Consider the following 23,442-nt stretch of genomic DNA (forward strand, 5'->3'; position numbering starts at 1 on the left):
CAACACTGCCAGGGAGCCCTGACACAATTTAAGTGCTCTAAATTATTAGCCTGAATACTCTCAATCTCTTTGGAGTAATTACAGTCTTTTTCACCTTTCAGTTTAAATAAAAGCTATTCTGTCTTGCAGATCAAACTCCACGTTTTAAGCTACTTTTGCAAATACAATACAGACAGCTTGAAACAAATCTTTCTCCATGCTTTATTTAACTAAGATACAATTAAAAGAAGGACACCAGGACACACTGCAGCTTTCTCTGTCCCTACACCAAACCCACCTTTCATCTGTAGTTCTCAGTAACCCAACTACCCCTATTCTGGGCAGAACCAGAGATCCTGGGAAGATGAACATTGCCTGGTTTGTGTTTTGCCAAATACCTCTGAGTCCTGAGGTACTCAGCTCTTGTTCTCATTTACCCTCTCCAGGTATTATCTTTATCAAGATCCCTGCAGGAATCCTTCTGCACCTTAAAGCACCTTTAGATTTGACAGTGCTTTCAGAGAAACACATTAACTGGAAGATAAGAGCTTTTATCAGTCAAGCTAAGCTTTATCCCTTGTTTATCCTGATTCTTTTCAGCATTGCAGCAACTTTGCTTTTATCCATTTTCTCCCAGCTTTTCCCTTCCCCAATTCAGATGGGAAAAACCCCCTGATGACTCCTACCTCATTACAGCCTCTCCTTTACAAGCACCACTTTGCAGATGTTTTTTCCCAACCATATCTGCATTTCCCACACTCTGATTCCTTCATCCATTCCCCCTACTTCTTCAGCAGCAGATTCCCCTCACCAATTTGATTCTGCAGCCCTGAGCCAGTTGCTTTTTTGCCTCCAAACACACCACAAGCCCCTTCTCCCTATACCACACACTGACTATCCCAAACCTCTTGATCCCACTTGTAAACACCTGTGCCCTGCCAGGAGCTCACACAACACCCACTCCCTTCTTCCCTTCTCATCTCCCAAGGCTCTCAACTCCTGCATCCTCTGGCCACTCTGCTCCCACCTTTGGCCACCCAAATCTGTGCCCAAATTATGTCCTGCAATGTGGCTTTCCCAAGTCTAATGCTCATGTGTTTCCAGACCAGCCAAAACACACAAATCTGTCTCCCAAGGCTCCAAAATTCAGCCCCTATCTGCCTCATTAGCTGGTCTACTGTAACTGTTTCCCTCTGAAACATTCATAAAAAAGTGAATTTTCATCAGCTAGTTTTGACAGTGATGCATTAGCATCCCTCTAAGTCCAAAGCAATCAGAGTTGCACCTCCAGGGGCTAAGCAGGCACTCTGCACTTTCTGTATCTTCCTTCTTGAAGAAAACCAATGATTGTTGTGCCAAGAAGCACAAAGGCATGTGAATGCTACAATATGGACTAAATTAAAACTGTGATGCAGGAAAGACATTTAATATTGGCATCCATAGAGAAGTCTCATAGTGCTGAAGGAAGTGCTTTTCAAGTAGCCATTTGAAAAGAAAAACAGGCTCAGCTTGCAAGTATCAGCAAATGAACTCCCTGGAAAAACTACTGGAAAGTAACTGCATAAATACACTGTAAACCCAAATGTAGCTTTTTCAGAAAAAGAAATTCTACCTTTTGGCTTATATTAAGCTCAGTAAATCAGCATTTGCTGGCTGCTAGTCCTACAAACCCCTGCCCCTCTCTACACACATGAACACCTCAGTATTTACCTGGGAGAGCTGCTTGCACTGCTCCTTTGCAACAGCTGCCTCCTCCTTCATTGCTGAGAGCATCTTCTCCTTGTCCTGGAGCTGGTGCAGAGCTGCAGCTGTCTCAGCCTTGCTGGCCTGCAGCAGGATGACATAAAAAGAACAAGTAGTAGCACAGCACACTAAAAAGGCAGCAGAGCAAACCTGAGAGGAGGAAACACCCCCTCCTGCCCCCAAATTTTCCATCTGCACAGTGCATGTGGCACCACTGGTACCCAGTTCTGCTGCTAATGGATCCCATTTCACCAGGAAAAGAAATGCATTTTCAAAGCATGGAAACCAATTAAGAGGGTAAATGGGCTCTTAAGGTGCTTCCCACTGAAAGAGAGCTGGGGAAAATAAAGAACAGCCATTAGGAGAAATAATGGGAAAAGATGCAGGGATGCTGAATCAGTCAATATCTGTGGTTGGAAGGACTCCCAAGATCAGCAGGTCCAGCCCATGCTCAGAGCAGGTATAATCCAAAAACTGTAATTGCTTGAAATATTTCACCACAAAGGAAAAAGGAAAACACTGACCTGGTGTCTCCTTTCACTTCCCAGGAGAGCCTCTAGCTGATGTAATTATATTTCTGCTGGCACACTGACACAAGATTTCAGAGATACCCCAGGGAATAAACCTAGAGGAACAATCCCCAGGGTCCTGATACTTGCATACTGGTCCTACAAATGAATAAATGTATCAAAGAGCACAGATTCCCTGTGTTTGTGCTCAGATTTGACTCAGTGAAGTGTGAGGGATGCCCAGAGTGGTTGTACAGTCTCAGGCACTGAAGGTGTCAAGCCCAGACTGAATAAAGCCCTGAGCAGCCTGTGCTGACCTCAGAATTTGTGTTGCTTTGAGGAGGAGATTGGACTACTTGGACTTCACTCACTGAAGTCTGATAATTGAAGAAGGAAAGAAGTGTCAGTCCCATAAATGGACCCTGAATTTGCTTGGAAATTCTCCTTTAGTGATGATGTGCATGCCTGCAGTACAAACACACTGTCAGTGACTTGCATGAGCTACAGAGAGAACACAACTCACACTTCCACCTACAGAAACCTACATTTGCTTGTTGTATACAAGCCCAAGAACTCATTTCCATCCTAAAGATTCAGCTTTAACACCTTTAAAAACATTCCTTTGAAAGAAAAAAAAAAAAAAAAGAAAACACAGTAAGCAGGGTGGTTGCTTGAACCAGACAATTCCATTCCAAGGGTAGCACTACTGGGTTCTGTCCTTGGAGGTTTTCAAGATGCAACTGGACAAAATCCCTGAGCAATTTGCTGAGAATTCAGTGTTGGATCTGTTCTGAGCTGGCAGCTGGGCTGCACAGCCTCCTGAAGCCCCTGCCAGCCCAAACTGTGTGGTTATGCTGATATATTGCATTAAGGGGACTGACACACAGCCAGTTCTGCATTTCTGCTCTGGTACAGAGCAGCACAGGATTGCAGGAGCTCAAGAGTGACACACAGGATGTGACAAGCACAGAGTGACACCCACAGTGAGTCATGGCAGGGAGGAGTAGGTGTGTGCCCAGCAACAGGACAAGGAGCAATGGCCACAAACCAAAACACAAGTTTCACCTCAACATGAGGAAGAGCTGCTTTCTCTGGATGGCAGAGACCTGCAACAGCTGCCCAGGGAAGAGGTGGAGTTTCCCTTTCTGGGATATTCCAAATCCACCTGGACACATTCCTGTGTCATCTCTCCAGGTGACCCTGCCTTGGCTTGGACTGGATGCCTCCAGAGCTCCCTCCAACCCCAAGGACTGTGTGATTCTGTACTGGTAAGATATTGGTGGACACCATGCTCTTCTGTTTTGACAACAATAATTAAAAAGAACTGCCAAGCACTGGCCCAGGCTGCCCAGAGAGGTTTTGCAGTCCCATCCAGACTGGATAAAGCCCTGAGTAGTGTGGGCTGATCTCAGAGCTGCTCCTGCTTCAATAGGAGGCTGGACTCCAAACCCCTTGAGGTCCCTTCCAATGCTGAACTGCCCTACAATCCTATGAAAAATATCCACATTGTACAGACTTGCAAAACACAGAATTAGCTGATCAAGTGCCACAGCCAGAGCAGCTTGTTCTGAATTCCTCCCATAGCTTATCCTATTTACACATTTGGGAAAGATGAATCCCAAAAGTCACCAGCCATCCTTCCCTGAGCCAGCACACGAGTCAGCAGCAGCACTCCTGCTTTATTCCTTGTTTCTCCATGGCCATGCCTGCTCTTTCCAAGTGGCCAGAGCCACCCCTGGCATGGCAGATGGCAGCACAAAGGCATCTGACAGCTCCTTCCTGCATGCAAGGCAAGCACAGAGCAGCTGGAGAGAGACAGATCACAGCAGAATGCTGACAGAGCTCATCTGACAGCACCTCCTCCCATTTCTGTTTGTTTAATGAGTTTTGTGTTCCCCCCACACTCCACAGTCATTCACCTTTTGCAAGAAATCATGAATTGCACCAGATTTTTCCTTTAACACCTCCACTACACAACGGGCCTCATCTTCAGAGAAGATCATATTCTTCATGGATGTTACAAAATCCTTGAATTTCACTTCAGCATTCTCTGCAACACAGAAGGGAGGATTTATTTACTTTGGACTCCATACAGAATTATTTATTTTGCCTTGAAACAACATGTGATGGGGTATCATTATGCATTATATTTAATTCCAGTCTGAAATGCCAAGAAGCAAAAGGTCATGAACATTCAGCAAAAACAACATCTCTCCAATTTAAACCTGATAACAATCTGCCAGCTGATAGTTTTGGGAAAAGAGAAAATCCCACCACTTTGTTTGCACAGTTGGTAACATTTATAGTGCTGCTAGCAAGAAGACAAAGCATAACACAGATTTTGAAGGAGAAAAATAGCATAAATGTGAAAAATTGAAGAGTCCTTTCCAGGGCATCATGACAGTAATTTAAACTGAGCTCTCAATTTGGAGGACAGCCTGGCTGCACAAGCAATATGCACATGACAAGTTAATTAATTTAAAAACTGGCACATTTTTGATTACAATATATGGAAGACAAAAATATTAACTTCCAAATTTAGATTGAGGGAACTGCTGCAAGAGGAGTTCAGCAGTAGGAAGATAAATCAGTAAGATTCCTCTTAATGGCTGACCAAGTGTTTAAAAAGACACACACAAGGAAAGACAATTCAACTGAACTACTCTCTGATAAAAAACACTGCTCACAAACAGGCTGCTCACATATAGGTCATTAGGTGGCCCTCTGACTCCAGGAAACAGGAGCACAAGACCAAGGTATCCCATATCCCTGTCAAACATTCACCAGTGCTCAAAAGTATGTGAAGGGATGGGAAGAATTAGAAAAAGCATGAGCTTAGAAGTGATGCTTGGTCAGAATCTGTCCCTAGATCATGGAGACAGGTCTGGATTTCTCACCACAGGTGCTGAACATGCCCCTGAAATCAAGTTACACATCAAACCCAAAGATCTGTCTGAGAAACAAATGAAGAACAAAGAAGCAGCAGTGACACTGTGCCCTAAATGAAATTATCAAGCATAAAATCAGTGAATGACAGAGCATGGGCAGGGACTGCTGAGGAATTCTAGCACACTCTCTTCCAGTTCCAAATCCAACTTAGTCTTCACTTCAGCTCACATCAGTGCTGCACTGACATCACCAGTGATGCTGTTACCAGGAATATGCCAAAATCCTGAGACCACAGCCTGGTGAGCCAGGAACTGATCACAGCTGGGCCAGGACCAGCCCTGTGCTCCCTGAAGGCACAGAGACCTTGCCCTTGCATGCAAGGAGCTTACAATTAGAGCAGGGCAAGAGTTCTATATTGGGAGGGCAAATCCCAGCTGACACAGGAGAATTAGGAGTTCATGGAGAAGGTCACAGTGTGCCAGGGAAATGAGAAGGGATGGGTGCACGTGAGGGGCTTGGATGCTGCAGGACAGTGCAGCCACTGAGCCACAAGCACAAGAGGAGCCTCAGGAATGTGGGAATCCAGTTAAAGGGCTGCCAGGAAGCTTTGGAGGGGATATTTTGGAAAACAAGACTAAAAAGAGAGATTCTAAAGAATGAAGTGAGTGTCCAGACAATGCTGAAGAATCAGCCTTCTGCCCAAACCTGAGCTGGGTGTCACTGCTCAGCTGCCTGGTTTCTCTCTGGCTGCTCACAAATTTGAGGTCTCACCTCATGGTTCAGTAAGTCTGTCAGGCTTTGAGATGGTCAGAGACCTATTTAAAGCTTCAGAGTGGAACACAATGCTCATTAATCACTTCAGGCATTTGTGGGAGAGTATGAAGGAAGTTCCCCTGTTCCAATCAATTCCAACCACACTGAAGGGAAAATTCAGAGTGTCCCTGGAAATTGCCAGACTCTCTCCAGTGCCAATCTGTTTCAGGTCACTCTACTGCACTGGGTCAGCCTCAGATAGCTCCATGAACAGCCCTAGAGCATGCAGGCTGCCCTTCCAGCCTCCAGCAGACTCCCAGAGCTCGTGCTGAATGCCCTGGGTTTAGAGTCCATCCCTGTGAGCAATGCCTGAACTCTCCACTGTGAACTCCCTCGCTGCATCTGTGTGGTCTGTGATCACCCCTTTGCTCACTGGGGACACAAAAGCCCAGTCAGAGCTGAAAGGATTCAGATGGCACAGAGCCCTTTCCACAGTGCCAAAGACAAGGCAGAAATGAGCACACACACAAGAAGAGCATCCTGCAGCCACAAATGTTTTCCTCAAATCCCTTCTTCACATGACATCAGAGAGAACCCCCTTCCCCACACACCTTCCCTGCTGAAGTTTGCAAGCAGGCTATGCCAGAAACAGACTGAATTATCAGTTTCTTACCTTTATCAGTTTCATTCTTCAGTTTCTTGCCACTGCTCTTCTGGATGCCCTCATTCACGTTGTGTTTTACAACTTCAACCGGCTCACGCTTCTCCAAAGTGCCTGAGCCAGAATTATCCATCAAAGGAATATAAGTAGTTGCTTGAATAAGAGGTTCATCCACCAAAACTGTAACCATAAGTCCATAGGATGGGTTAAAGCTTTGTAATAATTGACAACAACATTTTTAGAAAAGGTGCCTAACATATTCAGAGTTGAAGTAAAGCATCTCTGACCTCAATAGTTAGTTATATTCCCCATTTCTATTACCCTTCACATTTTAACTCATTACAGCTCTTCAGGTAAGTCCATTAAATAAAGGTCTCTAATGTATAGCAATTTAATAGCTTCAATTAAATTTCTACTTCCAGAACTGTCTTTTAGCATTTTAACAAAAAGAACAACCTTTCCATTTGACTTTCATTTCACTTTAGTAAGAAAGTTGCACATGGCATCACTGAGATGGTTTTTTCTACTTGTGGCTGTGCAGGAAATTCAGCATCCCTAAAATATGAGTAAAGCCTTTTGTCCTTGTTCTGTTAAAAGCTGGTACTTCACTGCCAGCATTTTCATGGATTACATCACCTGTGAACCCAACCACTCAGGCAGAACATGCAGCAGGGGCAGCAATCCAGTTTATTTTGCATGCAGACTCCACTGCACTTAATGAAGATCTCTCATCTGTCAGGACAGCTTTGGGCATCACTAACATGCAGAGAGGTACCAAGAGGTCCTGCCCAACCCCAGGTCTCTATTCCCACACCCCTGGACCATGGTGGTGAGGAGCAGCCTCTGTCCACACAGAGACAAAAGCAGGTGAGGAGAGAGCAGGAGTGACAGACCTGGGGCCAGAGACAGAGCTGCAGCTGCTGCTTGCCCAGCTCCTGCTCCACACTGCCTGCAGGATGCCAGAGGCTGTGCAGCAGGCAAACCACTGCCCCAGCCAGCCCAGGCTGCAGGGCTGATGGACAACAGATGCCAGGCAGCAGCACAGAGAGAGCAGAACTGGGTGGGATGCAGGGTTTTGGGCATCAGTGCAAAACAAGCATGCACTCCTGGCTGCCAGAGAACCAGTTAGTTATAAAACACTCCTAAATTCTGGCTGCTGTAAAAGAGAATAGGCCAGATGGACCTTTTTGTGTCACCTGGTGTCTCTCCACTTAACACCTGCAGGTACACTGCAAGCTCAGAAGAGAGGAGAGCAGAAACAATCACCAGCTACTCCTGTTGCTCTCCTCATATTTTCCTTTCCTGTCCTTATTAACTTCCCCTCCTTTCAAAACCCTTTTAACATCAATGACACATTCTGCAGTACAAAATCCCCACAGTCATGTCTTGGCTAATCCTGGTGTCCACCACAGCTCATTTTCACTCTCTCATTTTGGTGGCTTGAAAAGAAAACAGTTTACATTCAACCAATGCATGAGCTGTTGCCCTGTAGCACTGACAGCTCAGCTTTGCTACTGGCTGAGCTGGTACTGACAGGTTTGTGGCCCCTAAAAATGTACAATGCACCCATTTCCATCAGCAAAAGCACAAGAACATCCATAAAAGGTGATCACATCCTGAGCTCTCCATCAGTAGGCTTCTTCCAGGAGTCATTTAGGAGTTTTTCAATTATACAGGAACCCTACAGTGCTTGGAACTCCATCCTGGACTGAACAGGGCACAGGACAGGTTTCAATCTGAAAACCTGACCAAAGTATGAAGGGAACAGTGGGCAACAGTGTCTCCCTCCTCCAGTAGCAGCCCATCAGCTTCCAACCTCATAGCTGCCCCAGCAGAGGAGAGTCTTGAGAAGCCAACAAGGTGGCCTCAGAGAACTTCATGGTCACACTGTGTTCAAAAGCCAGACACAACAGCACTCATTGTAAAAAAAACTAAAAAAAAAAACCTAAAAAAAAAAGGAGAAAAACACACACAGAGGCTCAGTGAGCCAAGAGGACACAAGAAGCAGCATCTTGGCAGAGAACAAGGGATGACAAACAGTGAAGGCCTTGACAGCAAAGATGAACAGTTTATGTTGGAGCAAGAGCCAGCCAACAAAAGGACAATAAGAGAGGAATGTGGTCAAAGCAATTGGCTGAAAAAACTGCAATCCTGTTTGGGGCAGATGACTGCAGCAGTTCCAGACATGCCTTGCTCAGAGCAACTTGGAGCCTGCTCAGTTTATACTCTGGGTCTGCACATATTCCTCATTCAAGGGTGGATGTGTGGATCCAAGAGAGCTCAGAAAGATTCACAACATTCATTATCCTGTGCCCAGTGGTACCAGATTTCATAAAATTTAACAGGATCTCAGGTTCAGCAATCTTTCCTACCTGGAATTCCTGTTTTTTCAAATAAAAAGTTACTATTCTGTGAGTTCCTTTTCCAAAGGAAGAGAAATTAAAGCATGGATGGCAAAAAGGTTTAACAGTCAGGTTTATCTGAGCAATGTCACAGACTGAATTCTTACCATTATCAACTTTTTGCTTCTTTGCAGAGACCTTCTTCTTCCCTGACACATTTTCTTGCTTTATCTCCTGGTGGAGCAGCACTGGTTCTTGCTTTTTGGCAGGAGACACAACAGAATCAGTCTTACTATCTTGATCATCTGCAACAGACAATTCAGACAATATAGGCACTTCTGTATATTCTCAGCATTACTTTTCAATCAGCAGATCTGTAATAATCAAATTTTCCACTCCCAGGAAAACAAAGTCACATATTTTAAAACAGAACACAAATTTATCCACATACACATACAGAGACACACACAATTCCCAGATCAGGTGAGACTTTAAAGCAACAGGAAGGTTTAGCAGAGTCAAGAGCCACAGTACCCAGTGATTTTTAAGACAGGAATCTCATGTGCAGTCAGAACACACAGCAGTGCAAGAACAGTTTAACAACTCCAATCCAGATTTCACTGTGACAGAGCAGACAGCACATATTACCCATATTAGTTTCTTATTTTCTTATTGTATCTTCCCCTCCATGAACCCACTTGGGCACTTGAAACACACACCCCCAATAGCTACTGGGACTGTGAGAAGCAGAAAATAAGTGTTTCCCATTAGGGAACTGTTCTTTTTAAAAGCAGTTTCTAGTGAGGTGGTTTTTTTTTTATCATTTTGGACAGCCTGTGCTATATTAAGATTCTTGTCAGAGCTGACACGCTCAGCACAGGGCTCTGGTGTCAGATCCTGTAATCAAGGATAAGAGCTCGTTGTGGCTGTCCCCAGAACTGTGCTTGCAGACCACATTTTAACTGTGCCACAGAGATTTTCAGAGAACACCCACAAACAAGATTGGATACTTTCTCTGTTGGTAGTGGGTGGGTCTTTTTCCTCCTTTTTTTTTTTTTTTTTTTTTTCAGAAAAAGAAAAATATCTACTACATCAAGCAGCAATGTCATTCTTTTTCCTCACTCCCTGTGCAGACCTGCTGTGCCTGCATCTCACAAGGGGATCTGCAAATATCTTGGGTTTTATTTATTTCTAGAAATGGACATTTTTATTCTTTTTTCAGTTCTATTCCTAGTCAAGACAACCACACTAAGACATGTCAGCTGCTGAGGATATGGTCAAGACAGTCAGCAGTGATTCTGAGAAGCTTTTGGTCTGTTCTAGGTTGCATATTTCAGTCACAACAGCCAGACCAGTTTTAACATCAGTTCCATTCAGTTAAAGATGTGTAGCAGGTGGGCAGCAATGAATCAACCACCAAACACCTCTCTGTGCATTAAGCCTGCACTTAAATAGTGATTTATTCTGCAGACTGCTATGAGGTTTTTTGAGATGCTCTCCCTTATCAGAGCAACCACTCTTAGGACTCCACTTTTTCCCAGCCTGGCTCAGAAGGCACACAGCAAAAACTATCTACTGACTTCTCTCAGGTAATCAAAATTTTGATTGAGAGCAAAGCAGCCAAATCACAGAGCAAAGCAGAGGAACAAGCTACTCTGTTTTACTTTATCTTTAGTAGAAGAAAGCAAGCACGGGAGGAGGAAAACCAGAGCACTGCTGCCAGATGAAAAACAGGGGGGAAAAAAGCACTAGCTGGTAAAAAAGGAGAAGGTTAGAAGAGAGCTTTGCCCCACAGAGATCAGACAGAACAGTCTGTGAGAGACAATCTGTGGCCTTGCAAAAAGCAGAACACGGTTTTGGCGTTCTGTTCAAGAAGCATATGCAACATCAGATACCCATTCCATTTTTCTGCTTCTTCTGCCCAGGCTTCTTCTTAGCTGCTGTTGGTTCAGATGGTGGAGTGGGCTGTTTTGTAACAGGGACTGCATCTACTTTCTTGCCTGAAGCCTTGGATCCTTCCGAGTCCTTAGTTAGGTGCTCATCCCTGTGCCTCTTCTCCTTCTTCCTGCGCTCCCGGAGGCCGGCGCTGGGCTCCGAGGGGACAGCAGTGACATGCTCCTCATCCGTGCTCAGGGCATCCGACAGCTTCAATTCCCGAGGGGCACTCTCTGAGTCAGACTCGTGGATGTTGCCATTCTGAGCCTCTTTCTTCTTGTTCTTCTTTTTCTCTGTTTTTTTCTTGTCCGCTTTGCTAGGCGCCAGCTTTAGGTCCCGTCTCTGCTTGGCGAGGACTTCATCGTATAAAGTCTCTTTCATGAAAAGCCAGAAGAAGAGGAAGATGACTGTAATAACCACAGAAGGAATGAGGATGATGAAGTAGGTGGACTCGTAAAACTCCATTGTGCTTTTTTCTTAGCTATGATTTCTGTAAAAAAAACTATAGGAGAAAGGGGGGGGGAAAAAAAAAACAAAGAAAAATTAGGTTTTGAACAGGTTTGCCCTCAGTGTTATTTCCTCCACCAATTATAATAATGAAAGATTTCTCATTGTTATAGAGTAGCCTCAAAATAGCTTTAATAAAATTACCAAACTACATCAGCCATGGAATAGCTTCTGGAATCATTTACAATTTGTTCTAAAGTTGCTGCCCTGGATAGGAAGAAATGCAATTTGCCAGAATAATTCCCTTCCCTTGCTTTTCTTCATCTTCCTCATTCTTCCTTCGCAAATGACTTTCATCAAGCTAAAGATATGGATTTCCAGAGGCTGTGAAATAAGTGCACTTTTTTAATCTTTTTTTTTTTTTTTTCATAAATCAAACATAATGAATTAAGATCCTTATCCTGGCAAGTGAGAGTTAAATTTCACCTTCTTTTTGTTCCCAGATTTATGACAGCTTCAGAAGGAAAATGAGGAGAAGACAGGAGAGAGCCCTGAATTTTAGTCAGCCATAAAGAATCAGGTATTTCCAAAACTGCTTTTTGAAGTCTGAAACTCAACTTTACACTCAGGAAAATTCCATACATTTATGAGGAAACAGGAAGATCTGTTACTTATTTTGAACATGTGAGGGCATAAAACTTCCAGGGCACTTATACAGACCAGATGATTCCATAATTTGCTGAAAACAATATTTTTGTCCCAAACATTATATTTATTTTCTTTTTTAAAAAGCAGGAACCACAGAGTTTAAAAAAAAAAAAAAAAAAAAAGTCAAAATTATGTTAAAAACCCTGACTCTGAGGTCAAAACAAACCAGATTTTCCCATTTCACAACTGACTGCTATGAACAGACCTGGATTTTTGCAGGAAGAATCCAAACTTTCCTAGACTGTTTGTTTCAGGAAGGAAAACAAACCCAAAAAAAAACCAATCACCACAACAGTGAAAAAAATAAAATCCAGACATAATCCAAACTAATTAGGCAAGCACAATTCCCAATCCACAATTCAGTTTAAAACCCATCATGGGAAGAAGCACATGCCACAACTACATTTTCCTCTACACAAGAAAAAATTGACTCTTCCACTCAAGTGTCCCAAGGGACACCCATCCTCTTGGGAATGAAAGGAAAGGGATTTAACCCAGTTGCTCAAAATATTTCCACTGCTGCTTGAAAAATAAAAACAAATGTGTCTACTGAGGGCACAGGGAATAAAGTCCATGGAGAAGCTGCATGGTGCAGAGAGAGGACAGGCTCTCCTTGTCTCTGGGCAGAAAATTTACTCATTTAAAGTTGTTTTCCCTCAATTCCTGAGTGTTTTGGAACCTCCTATTACAAACTGGTTTGTGCCATCCTGTCACACTGCAGAGAGCTCAGTGTGGAGTCTGGCTCAAAAGGGAATAGTTGTTATACAGAATAATTTCTGGACAGAGAAGAGTTACTGTGATAATATATTTGTACAGTGCATTGAGCAGCACAGAAAGCAAGGCTTGGGAACTCTAATTTGGCTATTAAGTTATCCAAATAAAAGACTAACACTTCAATACACTAATTATTCATCAGTTGTCTTAACATTAAGTCTCCTCCCAGTTTGTATTTATTTTCTGCATGCACACAGCTCACTGAAAATTACAGGGTCTAAAATTACATCCAGCACAGAAAGTTTTGGAAGGGCTGAGAGGGATGGGAAGAAAAGCTTGTCTTTTGGGGGGAAAAAAAGAACAGATGCTCAAAACTAAGCTGGAGCTTTCAAAATGATTAATTACAGCTACTTGATAAACCCAGCTCCCTGCACTAAGTGATCTAATATTAGTCATCTCTTGAAGGAAGCACATCTTGAAAATTTGTCTCAGCCAAAGTCAATATTGAATGCTTACAGGGAAAAGCTAATCCCCAAAGTAAATATGTAATTAAGCAGATTTTTCACAAGTGTAATTAAGTTGATCATTACAATCCATTACTGTAACAGAGCACAAGGAGCCCAGCACAGCCCAGCTGATGACAGCAGCACACAGCCAGCCATGAACTCATGGCATGGACAGTCACACCCTGACTGTCCCTGCACATTCCCAGCATCTGACACCATGCTCAGGGCAAACCACAGGCTCAGGGTTTGGGCTTTAACATGTGTTTTAACATGTGCTGTGAAGAGGTTCAAGGCTCCAGGGTCAGGAGGGCAGCATGGCCATCCAGGCAGGACATGCTGCACAAAGTGATTGTTGCTCCTGGACTAGAGGAGACACACACTTAAAAGCTACAGCTGCTACCACAGGAGCCATAAATACATAATTACAGCAGCTAGTCCGGGTGGGGAATGTGTGCTGGACTAGCTGAGGTCTGATCTCAGAGCTGGACAAGCTCAGCTGAGCCTCCATCCCCCTCCCTCACTTCACCAAGAACAGGATCAGCTCCCAGGTCTGGAGTGTGACACTGCAGTGATGAGCTCCAGAGCTCCCCAGGGCAAAGCCAAACACGAGCCACACGGACCCTTCCACCCCAAACACGGATCACAGGAAGGCAGATCTGATCCCTGAGCTCCATACACAAATCCAGCTTTTCACACGGAAGCAGAGTTCAAAAAAAGCAACCCTAAGTCTAAATAAAAGTCTCAGGGTATAACTAGAATTGATTTAGCACACAGGAACAGCAAGCAAAAGCTCTGCTCTGATGGCCACACACTAATTTCTCATCTCAGCCCAGCAAGGGTATTTAAAATTCACTATAGGAGGGTCCCACTGCTGCTGGCTCTGTGCAAAATGACAAAACAACATCCATCACACCACCCCCCGTCAAAATGTCTTTATAAAGTGGAATCCCTGCCATGGGGTAAATTGGCAGTGTTTTGGCTCACACACAGTTTCCAGTTGTCCTCTAACAATCTACAATTACTAAAACAGTTCCATCATTTCCATGTATATTTCTGTATTACACTGAAAAGCCACACAGGAAAAACCAGAACCAATCTATTGGGGGGGGGGGGAATTTTATGCCATTCAGAAAGAAACAGGATGAAAAAACTCATTCTATTAAAGCAGAAAAAAGCAAATGCTACATTGACACACCTTCACCCACCAGCTTAACTGCTCGTTTAGTTTTATCATCCTGGTTAGGGGACACTCTCACAAAAAAAAAAAAAAAAAAAAAAAAAAAAAAAAAAAAAAAAATTAAAAAAAAAGCATTTCTCCTGCAATGGGACTTTTATCACTTGCAGCTCCTTCAGAAAACTCTCCAGGGCAGCTGCACCAGTTCCCCACCCACCCAAACCCAAAATCCCAGGCAAGGCACTCCCAACAGCAACTCCCTGCACTCCCCTTCCCTACTGCCTACAGAGGCACAGCGACTTCAGCTACATTTAAATTTCAATGTATTTGGTTAAATACTCACATTTCATTCGTATTTGATATTCAACCTGCTCTTGGTCACGTTTTTTAGAGCCCAGCCCCCGTGCCAGGCTCCCCCCTTGCAGACATGCTCCCGTCTCACCCGTAAACTCCAGACCTCACAACATCCCTTCAGTCATTCTGAAAAAGGGGAACAAGCTGCATCTGTCCCAGGCCGTGCACAGACCCAGTTACTGTTCCCATCCCGCCTTTAACAAAAGAATTGCACTTTTGTTCCCTGAACAGAGCCCGTGCCACAGAAAAAAATAACTATTTCTGAACTCCAGTGAGCTATTACTGCCTGCACCTGACTTGCCCTGCCAGTTCACACTGCCCTGGATTTTCTAACCCACCCTCTGCCTTTCTGAAGTTAAAAATCTCAAGTTTCACTCTGTGCAGATACCACATTTCACAGAATATTCATTCAGTTTAGGTCCAGGGGATTAACTTACTCAAGAAGATAGAAATAAATTATAGCTCCATCTGGCTAATGAGTCACTCACAGCTTAGCCCCAGCACATGAGAAGCACAGCTTCTATAAATGCTCAGGTCCCAAAATGCACATAATCTTCAGGGATTTGTGCCTCTTTGAAAAACTAACATTAAAGGGGGGGAATACAGGTACCAAGGTGCCGTTTTTTAAATACTAAGCAGTTTAAGAGATACCACATCTGATTTAGCCAAGGCAACAGCTCCTTTAATTGGGATATTTTCCTGGGATTTTCTCAAGCTGGCAAGCAGACTCACATCCAACAATCACTGGGAACATAGCAAGAAGTCTCAGAGCAGCATATCTGGATTCAATAAATTCCTCAAACAGATAACACTATTTTTGTTCTCCCTAATCTGCACACAGTTTGGAACACACTCCATATCAGCCAGCTGCAAAGAGGATCCTCTTGAAAACAGCTTCACTCCCAAGCTCATCCTCCCCCAGAGCTTTTCCAGAGATGATGCCCAGCAGCTTGGGCAACTAAATCCACATGTGCCACAGGCAAGGTATGAAATTATACAAGAAGTTCAGCCACTCCATGCCTATCCCACATTCACAGAGCAAGAGCAGCAGCTCTCTGTGACTTGTTCTTGAGTATGACCTGACTAAAGCACTGCTGGGCTCAAGCTCTAGGAAGGGGGGCTGCCAGAAAAACCTCAGGCTAGTTCATTTAACATGTTGGTACAATGTATGGGAAAATTGCAGAATTACAGCTTAGGTTGGTTTAGTTTTGGGATTTTTAAGCAGTGTTGTGTGTTATTGAAAAAACAAGATGAGATTTTCATGCCCCAGACAAGACACAAAAGGCAGCAGAGCTGCTGCTACATGACACAAAAGAGCTGTCAGAGCAGGCAGGGATTTTAGCCCATCAAAATTGCTTGAATCCATTAACACCTGGCTAACTTCAGCAGTGAGACACACTGGGAAGGAAGGAGTCCCTGCAGTGCTCAGCCTTCCCAAAAACACCCAGTCCAGAGAACACCAGCCAGGAGCTGACTGCACCTGAACAGCTTTTTCACAGGAGAATCAAGATACTGCACACAAACCTCACCTGACACCTACGTAAAGGAAAGGCACAGCTTCCAGTAAATCACACACTATCTTCTCAAGGGTCACTTTTAAAATGGCACAGTTCAAAGTCATGCATGAGGCACCCAGCAGCCAGAAAAGCTGAAGGTCTAAATGGGCATGTGAGTTTTGATCCCAGTGGCAAATCAGAAAGTTACAGAGGAGAGTCATAGAATATTCTGAGTTGGAAGGGACCCACAAGGATCAGAGTCCAGCCACTGGTGCTGCACAGATCCCAACAATCCCACCATGGGCATCCCTGGCAGTGCTGTCCAAACTCTCCTGGAGCTCTGGCAGCCTTGGGGCTGTGCCCATTCCCTGGGGAGCCTGGGCAGTGCCAGCACCCTCTGGGGCAAGAACCTTCTCTTATATCCAACCTAGACCTCCCCTGATACAACTCCAGCCATTCCATCAGGTCCTATTGCTGGTTACCAGGGAGAAAAGACCACCATCTCCCCCTTGTGAGGCAGCTACAGACCAGGATGAAGTCTGTCCTGTCTCATCCCCTCCAGGCTGAACAAACCAGGTGACTTCAGCCACTTCTCTCAAGGTTTCCCCTCTCGACCCTTCACCACCTCCATGGCCCTTGGGTACTCTCCAATACCTTTATAACCTTTTTATATTGTGGAATTCAAACTGCGCACATTACTCAGGGTAAAATTTACAGATTTGTATTCTTTTTAAAGAACCAGGTCTTAGTTTTATATCTGTATTTCCATGCTCTGTTTACACCAATCCTCCCAAGCCCAAGACTGGGGGGTAAGCATAACAAACAGCATTTCAAGCTCTGAATTTTTCATTTCAATACTTGCCCTGACAGCATGATTTGTGCAGTCACAGGAGAAAGCTGTAGACACTCAAAAACACCAACTGAGCCATTCAGGTGTTAAAACTACTCTTCCCAGGAAGGAGACCTGTTCAAGGGAAGCTCAACGGTGCTTGACACCCCCTCCAAGGTGCTGACAGCAAGAGCAGAGTAAAACTTGTCAATAAATCTTGCTCTCCACTTTATTTCACTGATACAATTAAGCCATTTGCAGAGCACAAGCTCAGTGCTTCAAAACCCCTCTAGGTAAATATTTTCCATTCCAAACATGCCGCTGTTTGTACCATCTGTTGGGCTCTGTCTGCTCTCAGTAGCTTGATGTTAGTTAACACAGACAAGCTCTTTATTAAATTCCAGAAAGAGTAGCTTTGCTCCAACAAAAGCCTTTACTTTCAGAGGGTTTTTTTTTAAAATACAGCTTCAGAGCCAAGACCTGACAAAATGAAGCCAGGAGTGCAATAGGGCTACACCAGCACCCAGCTGATGTCCTTGATCTTGTCCCAGTGCCTGCAGCAGGGAGCACCCAGGTACCTCCCCCAAGAGGTTTCCACCACAGCCCAGCTGCTCAGGCAAGTTCCTACAAGATAAGGCAGGGCAGGGATTCACCAGGCAGCAGCTGACGCCCTGAAACCACCTGGGCTGTAGGATAAAGCCCAGAACTGGAATTAGCACCAGTGAAAGTGGAGTGAGCATTAAGCCAGGGATAAATGCACGCACACACCTGCTGCTGGAACAGAGCAAGGAAAACCACGCTCAGCATCCCTGCCTGGCAGCTCACAAAATACCACAAATATCCCAAAGCAGAATCCCATTGGGTTCACCAAAGCATGGGTACAAATGCAGTGATATCAGGAATACTGTGGCAGCAGGACCAGGGCAGGGATTGTCCCCTGTGCTGGGGCACCTCCAGTCCTAGGGCCAGTTTTGGGTCCCTCACAACAATAAAGATGTTGAGGAGCTGGAGCTTTCTAGAAAAGGGAGCAGAACTGGGGAAGGGTTTGGAACACCAGAGTCAGCTGAGGGGGCTCAGCCTGGAGAAAAAGGAGACTCAGGGGGTCCTTCTGGCTCTGCACAACTCACTGATAGGAGGGGGCAGCCAGGGGGCTCAGGCTCTGCTCCCACAGAAGAGGAAACAGCTTCAAGCTGCACCATAAAAGGTTTAGTTTGGATATTAGGGAAAACTTCTTCATTGAAAGGGTGACCATGCACTGGCACAGACTGCCAAGGGCAGTGGTGGAGTCCCCATCCCTGAAGGGATTTAAAAGTTGTGTGGATGTGGCACTTGGGGGCGTGGGTTAGTGGTGGCCTTTGGCAGTGTTGGGGGGATGGTTAGATTTGACCTTAAGAGGCTCTTCCAACCTAAATGAATCTGTATTGTTCAGCACAGGAAAGTCTTAGGAAACCAAAACATTTCTTGCAGTATTTGTGAGGGGATGTCACTTGGAATAAAAGCCAGTCTGAGTCAGGACCAGAGAAAAATGTCCCTGGCTCCACCAGACTCCAGAAACTGCAAATTTTACCTTTAAATCACTACCAGCTAACACACACACACACACCCCTATTACCTCCAGAGTCAGAAGATAACAAATTATCTTTACCCTACCTTTTTCCAAAGTGCCAGTAAAGAATCAAAGGTTTCTTTCTTCCAGCAGGAATTACTCAGCAAGTCTGCATCTTCCCATTGCTACTTCCAAGGAGTCCCTGAGGCTTCCCCAGCTCTTTCCTTCATGCATTCATGTACAAACACGCTCTGCCCACACCACCATGAACTATTTGAGAGGCATTTAAACTCCTGAGCAGCCAGCTCAGGCTTTGGGGTAAGCATTTCCCCTTTCCCTGCTCTCCACACAGGCAGGGACCAGATCAGACAATTGCTCTTCAATCACCACCCGCTTCCGTGCACAGGGAACTGGGAAGTGATACTTCTCAAAATAGGAAGGCATAAAAAAAAAAAAAAAATCACAGAATTTTCTCAAAATAATACCACAAATAAGAGCCAAATCTAGCAGACTTATGGCCAAAGCTGAGTTTAGGTTCCCAGTCTGAGCAGCAGTTCCATATGTCGTGTAGTTTTTGAGCATCAAGGGATCTCCTGCAACATGAGCCAATCCAAAAGCACAAGCCAGTTACAGATCTGAGCCAAAACTCTTGGGTCAGACTAGCAAAAGCACCAAACACACACAACCACAGCTGAAATCTGCTTATGCCCAGCACCTGGACAGGAGGGAGGGACCAAGCCACACCTGGTTTTATTCTAATTAACTGTCTGGGAAGTTCACAGGGGTTTGTACAATCCAGCCTGCTGTGACACTCCACAGCAGCTCAGCTTTACCACACACAAAAGCCATTTACACAGCTTTAAAGCCACTGTGCACCTCAACAAAGGCCTGAAGACAGCTGTTGTGGTCGAGTGTATAAATAGATATTCACAGTATAAACTTCACCTTGGACCCACAGAAAGCCTCAGGGAGCAGCTACCAGTCCCTAAAAAGCCTGGGCAGGTACAATACAGGTCTGAGCCCAGCTGGGTTTGCTCACTCTAATACAGTTTAATCCTTCTCTGACGCAGGAAGGAGTTGCATTAGTGTAAGTATGCTCATTCTGCACCTACCCCTGCCAGGCTCTATTACTTCAACTCAATTAAAACAAGGTCTGCACTCATGAGACTGATGCAGTTGACCACCCTCTGCTCACAAATGAGGCAAAGCCCCAACTTCTAGGTAAAACAACAAAAAAAAAAATTATTATCATCTCCTGAGAAATGTAGGGCTACTACATCCCTTTCATCTCCTTACATCCAGTTCCAAGTGTGTAAGGAAATTCTTGGTTGTGAGGGTGGTGAAGCTCTGGCAGAGGCTGCCCCATTCCTGTTCAAATAGTTTGGAAGGGGCTTAGAGCAGCCTGGTCTCGTGGAAGGTGTCCCTGCCTATGGCATGAGGTAGAAATAAGGTTTTTAAGGTCCCTTCCAAACCCAATTCATTCCATGATTCCATAACAGAGGAAAGCAGGTATGAGCAGTAGCTTCTCAGTACTCAAATTCCTCTCATACTTTTGCAGCAATCTGCAAAGAGAAAACTGCTGGAATGAAACATTTTCCCCTTCCCAGTGTATATAGCAAATACAATTATATAAATATACATTCTTTATTATGACTTCTTGTTAATATTTTAAAAAACAAATGTAAAATAAGTAGAGACAGAAACAAAAGAAGCAAAGGCCTTTGGTCCAGCTTTTTTTTTTTTTTCTTTTGCCTTTTAGATTCTGTAAAGTATGAATGGCATCTCAGTACTGGGAGGCTAATGGTCATTCAAAAAAACAACCCAGGTTTTTATATACAAGAGGTGCAAAGAATCAAGGAGAACACTTGAGTGTGTTACCTGCCTGTGCATCCCAGGAGAGGTAAAATTCCTTTCCTGCCAGCTTTGCACATCCCCATCACCAGTTTTCCCCCAGGCTGTGTGGCAGCAGCAGCCCTGCTGCCCAAGCCTCACCTCCCTAGGCAGCACAAGCTGTCCTCCATCTGAATCCAGGGCAGAGCAGACAGGAAAACCACGACAGATTGCTAAAGAGGATGGCATGTTGTTTATGGGCTGTGTTTCTAAAGTTTGGACATAACTGAGATCAGTCTTAATTTATTGCTTGCTTCTCCAGATTTCTACTCAGCTTTGCCCTTAACTATACTCACCAGGCAACTTTTTAGCTTGTTCACTTGGATTCCTCCACACACACAATGTTTTAAACCTACCACTTGTTCTGCAGCTCTCCAGACTGCCTGGTGGTAAAACTTTTCTTCCAAATTTCTCACTAAGGCAGCCACAGCAACAGAGAAGTAAAAAATATTCAGCCTTCAAGGGCAAGCAAGTCACTCAGAGCAATTTTAGCAGGTCCCTGTAAGTTGGATTTATTAACCTTTGTACCCCCACACCCCAAGGGTGCAGAGGCTGCCAGAACTACCCAAACTGAGCCATGAACAGCCCAACAGTGTCACACTGCTGCTTTCACCAAGGCTGCACCCACACTGAATGAGGTCTCACAGGAGATCAGGGAAGGAGGAATGTGTGCATGGAGGTGATGGCACTGGAGGAAGACAAGAAACCACAAAATAAATTAATTTGGAAAATTTCTTACAGCAATGTATCACCAAAGGTCCTCCTGCAAGAATATATTAAACTCATGGTAAGAATATTAATCTTGTTCACATTAGAATTTCTTTCCACTACAAAAATAAATCACACAAAGATATTCTTAGTCTGGACACCATAAAAGTGACTTTATCCAGACTTTATTTTTGAATGTATGTTGAAGGGATGAGAACAGAATTCAGTGCCAACAAAGACAGGTATCAACCAAGAGAATCCATTTAGCTTCAGACTTTTAAGCAGACAAGATTTTACTCAAGTGTGCACACGCTGTCCTTCACCCTGTTGCTAAAGGAACAAAAGAAGAGGAAATGACTAATCAAAGCAGCAGCACATTAATATATTTTGGTATGTGGAAAGGGAAAATTGTAGCTGGTATTTTTAACATTCCCAACAGGAGAATGCAGGGCCATGCATATACCAGCTGCCACAGAAGCTCAGCAGCTCCCAGGAGGGGAGGGAAAAATAATATTAAAAAAAAAAAAAAAAAAAAAAAAAAAAGAGAAAAAAAGGTGAAGTTTTTCCCAAAGAGGAGTTCTGTATTTTCCATTTTTCAGCATGAGCTCTGCTGGAATGAGAGCCTGGAAAGGAGGTACAGCTGGGGCCAGCAGCAAGGCCTGGGTGATAACAGGTGCACTTTGCCTGAACTGCAGGGAAAACCCAGCCTGGAGAGATGCTCAGCAGGGAAAAGGTGAGAGTTTCTTGGAGCACTGCCACCAGCAAACACTCCTGTAAATCCCATTGCCACCCTGCTCTGCTGGGTGCCCTCATCCACAAGCTGATAAGAGATAGGGCAAGTGTCCCAGGTGACACCCAGCAAGTCACAGCTCACCCACGTGCCATCCATCCCACACCATCTCGAGGTTAATTCCCCCTCAGAGCTCTCCATTCCCTGCACAAGCATCTTCACATCTTTCCTTGCAGTTACTTTTGTCACTGAACCCATACAAGCCAAGCCACTGATGTCCCAAATCAAATGGATTTAACAACTGGTATTTAATGCCACACTCCCTCTCCTCCATGGGATGTTCTTTGGTAACAAGCTTGCTAAGAGCAACAGGGCAGGAGCCTGACTACTGTGATAAACCCAAAATTAGAGCTTTCAAACCCCTTCCTAAAAGGGATCAAAACCAATCAATCCAGCAACAGCCCAGCACAGTCATTTGTGCAGTGGGATGGCACAGCACAAAAGCTTTGCTCGCTCAGGAAGAGGAGCTGGACTGCTGCCTGTCTGTCCAGCTCCAATTGTTCCCACACTTCATAATTAAGGGCTACAATTCACCCTTTTTCCAATGCCAAACCCCAAAAGGCTCATAACAAAACCACTCTAAATACTAAATGGGAGCTACTGCTGAACTGACTGGAATGGTTCAGATTGCCTCTCCTTGCTCCAACACTGCTGGATGCAAGGAGACACAGAGAAACTAATATTTAATGTACTTGCAGAGGGATTTGTGCTCAGCCACCCTGTAACACAGCCAGAAGCCTGAAGCTTAAGCAGGTCTTTACCCTGGTATCACAAAATGACAACCCCAGTCATTCCAGCAACAAGATTTTCCCATTATTTCTGTTCAGTGTGCTGTTCTACACAGCTATACAAAGAGGTTGGACCACTGACAAAATAAAAAAAAAGCTTCATTAACCTCTCAGTGACTCGACAATCCTATTGTTGAACAGCAGTGGACAAAAGGAGAAGGCAGCAGCAGACAGATGCTCTCATCTATCCAAATTCCTAGAGGAAAATGAAATTGAGCTGTGCTGGGAACAGGCTGCAAGGCAGAGGAGAGTTGTTAGCTCAGAGGGAAATCAAAACTTCAGTGATTGTGAATCCTATCAGATCTAGATGCTTTCATGTGGTTTCTCCTAACTACCTGAGTTTCAAGACGTTATTCATTGCACACATTATGTCTAAGCAATTGAGTGATTTCAGTAGTCTCTAAAGAGAAAACCTGTGATTGCTGGTTCAAAATTACTGTCAGTGTGGCACAGATGTAGCTAAATGAGAGCATCAGAAGGCAGCAAGTGAAACAAGATTGCTGTACCCCATCATCAGACTGAGTCTTGATAATTCTTCAGCTGTAAACAGAGAGGAATCAACAGGGAAGATCTTTCTTCTTTGTCACCACACACAGTACAATAAAAGAACAGGGGAAAAAAAGTATCAATCAGTTAAACAACCAAAGTTCACAGAGTGATAATAAATTTTCAAATGTGCCA

General features: G+C 44.3%; 1 protein-coding gene across 15 annotated transcripts in view; it reads right to left on the bottom strand.

Annotated features, from left to right (window-relative positions):
• The window catches only part of KTN1 (kinectin 1), a 73,658-nt gene that overhangs the window by 39,944 nt on the left and 10,272 nt on the right, over nt 1-23,442 (bottom strand). For 10 of the 15 annotated variants that reach the window (XM_079309928.1, XM_079309931.1, XM_079309927.1 and 7 more), the window contains exons 2-6: nt 10,772-11,313; nt 9,044-9,181; nt 6,547-6,714; nt 4,151-4,281; nt 1,690-1,806 (exon numbers count right to left, since the gene is read on the bottom strand). In XM_079309928.1, coding sequence (XP_079166054.1) covers nt 1,690-1,806; nt 4,151-4,281; nt 6,547-6,714; nt 9,044-9,181; nt 10,772-11,276 — 1,059 coding nt within the window. In that variant the 5' untranslated portion in view covers nt 11,277-11,313. Of the gene's footprint in view, nt 1-1,689; nt 1,807-4,150; nt 4,282-6,546; nt 6,715-9,043; nt 9,182-10,771; nt 11,314-14,703; nt 14,841-23,442 lie in introns of all 15 variants that reach the window. The other 5 variants (XM_079309926.1, XM_079309929.1, XM_079309936.1 and 2 more) reach the window with 2 other exon arrangements.

This window comes from Erithacus rubecula (assembly GCF_903797595.1).
Source record: "Erithacus rubecula genome assembly, chromosome: 6".
NCBI classification, from domain to species: domain Eukaryota; kingdom Metazoa; phylum Chordata; class Aves; order Passeriformes; family Muscicapidae; genus Erithacus; species Erithacus rubecula.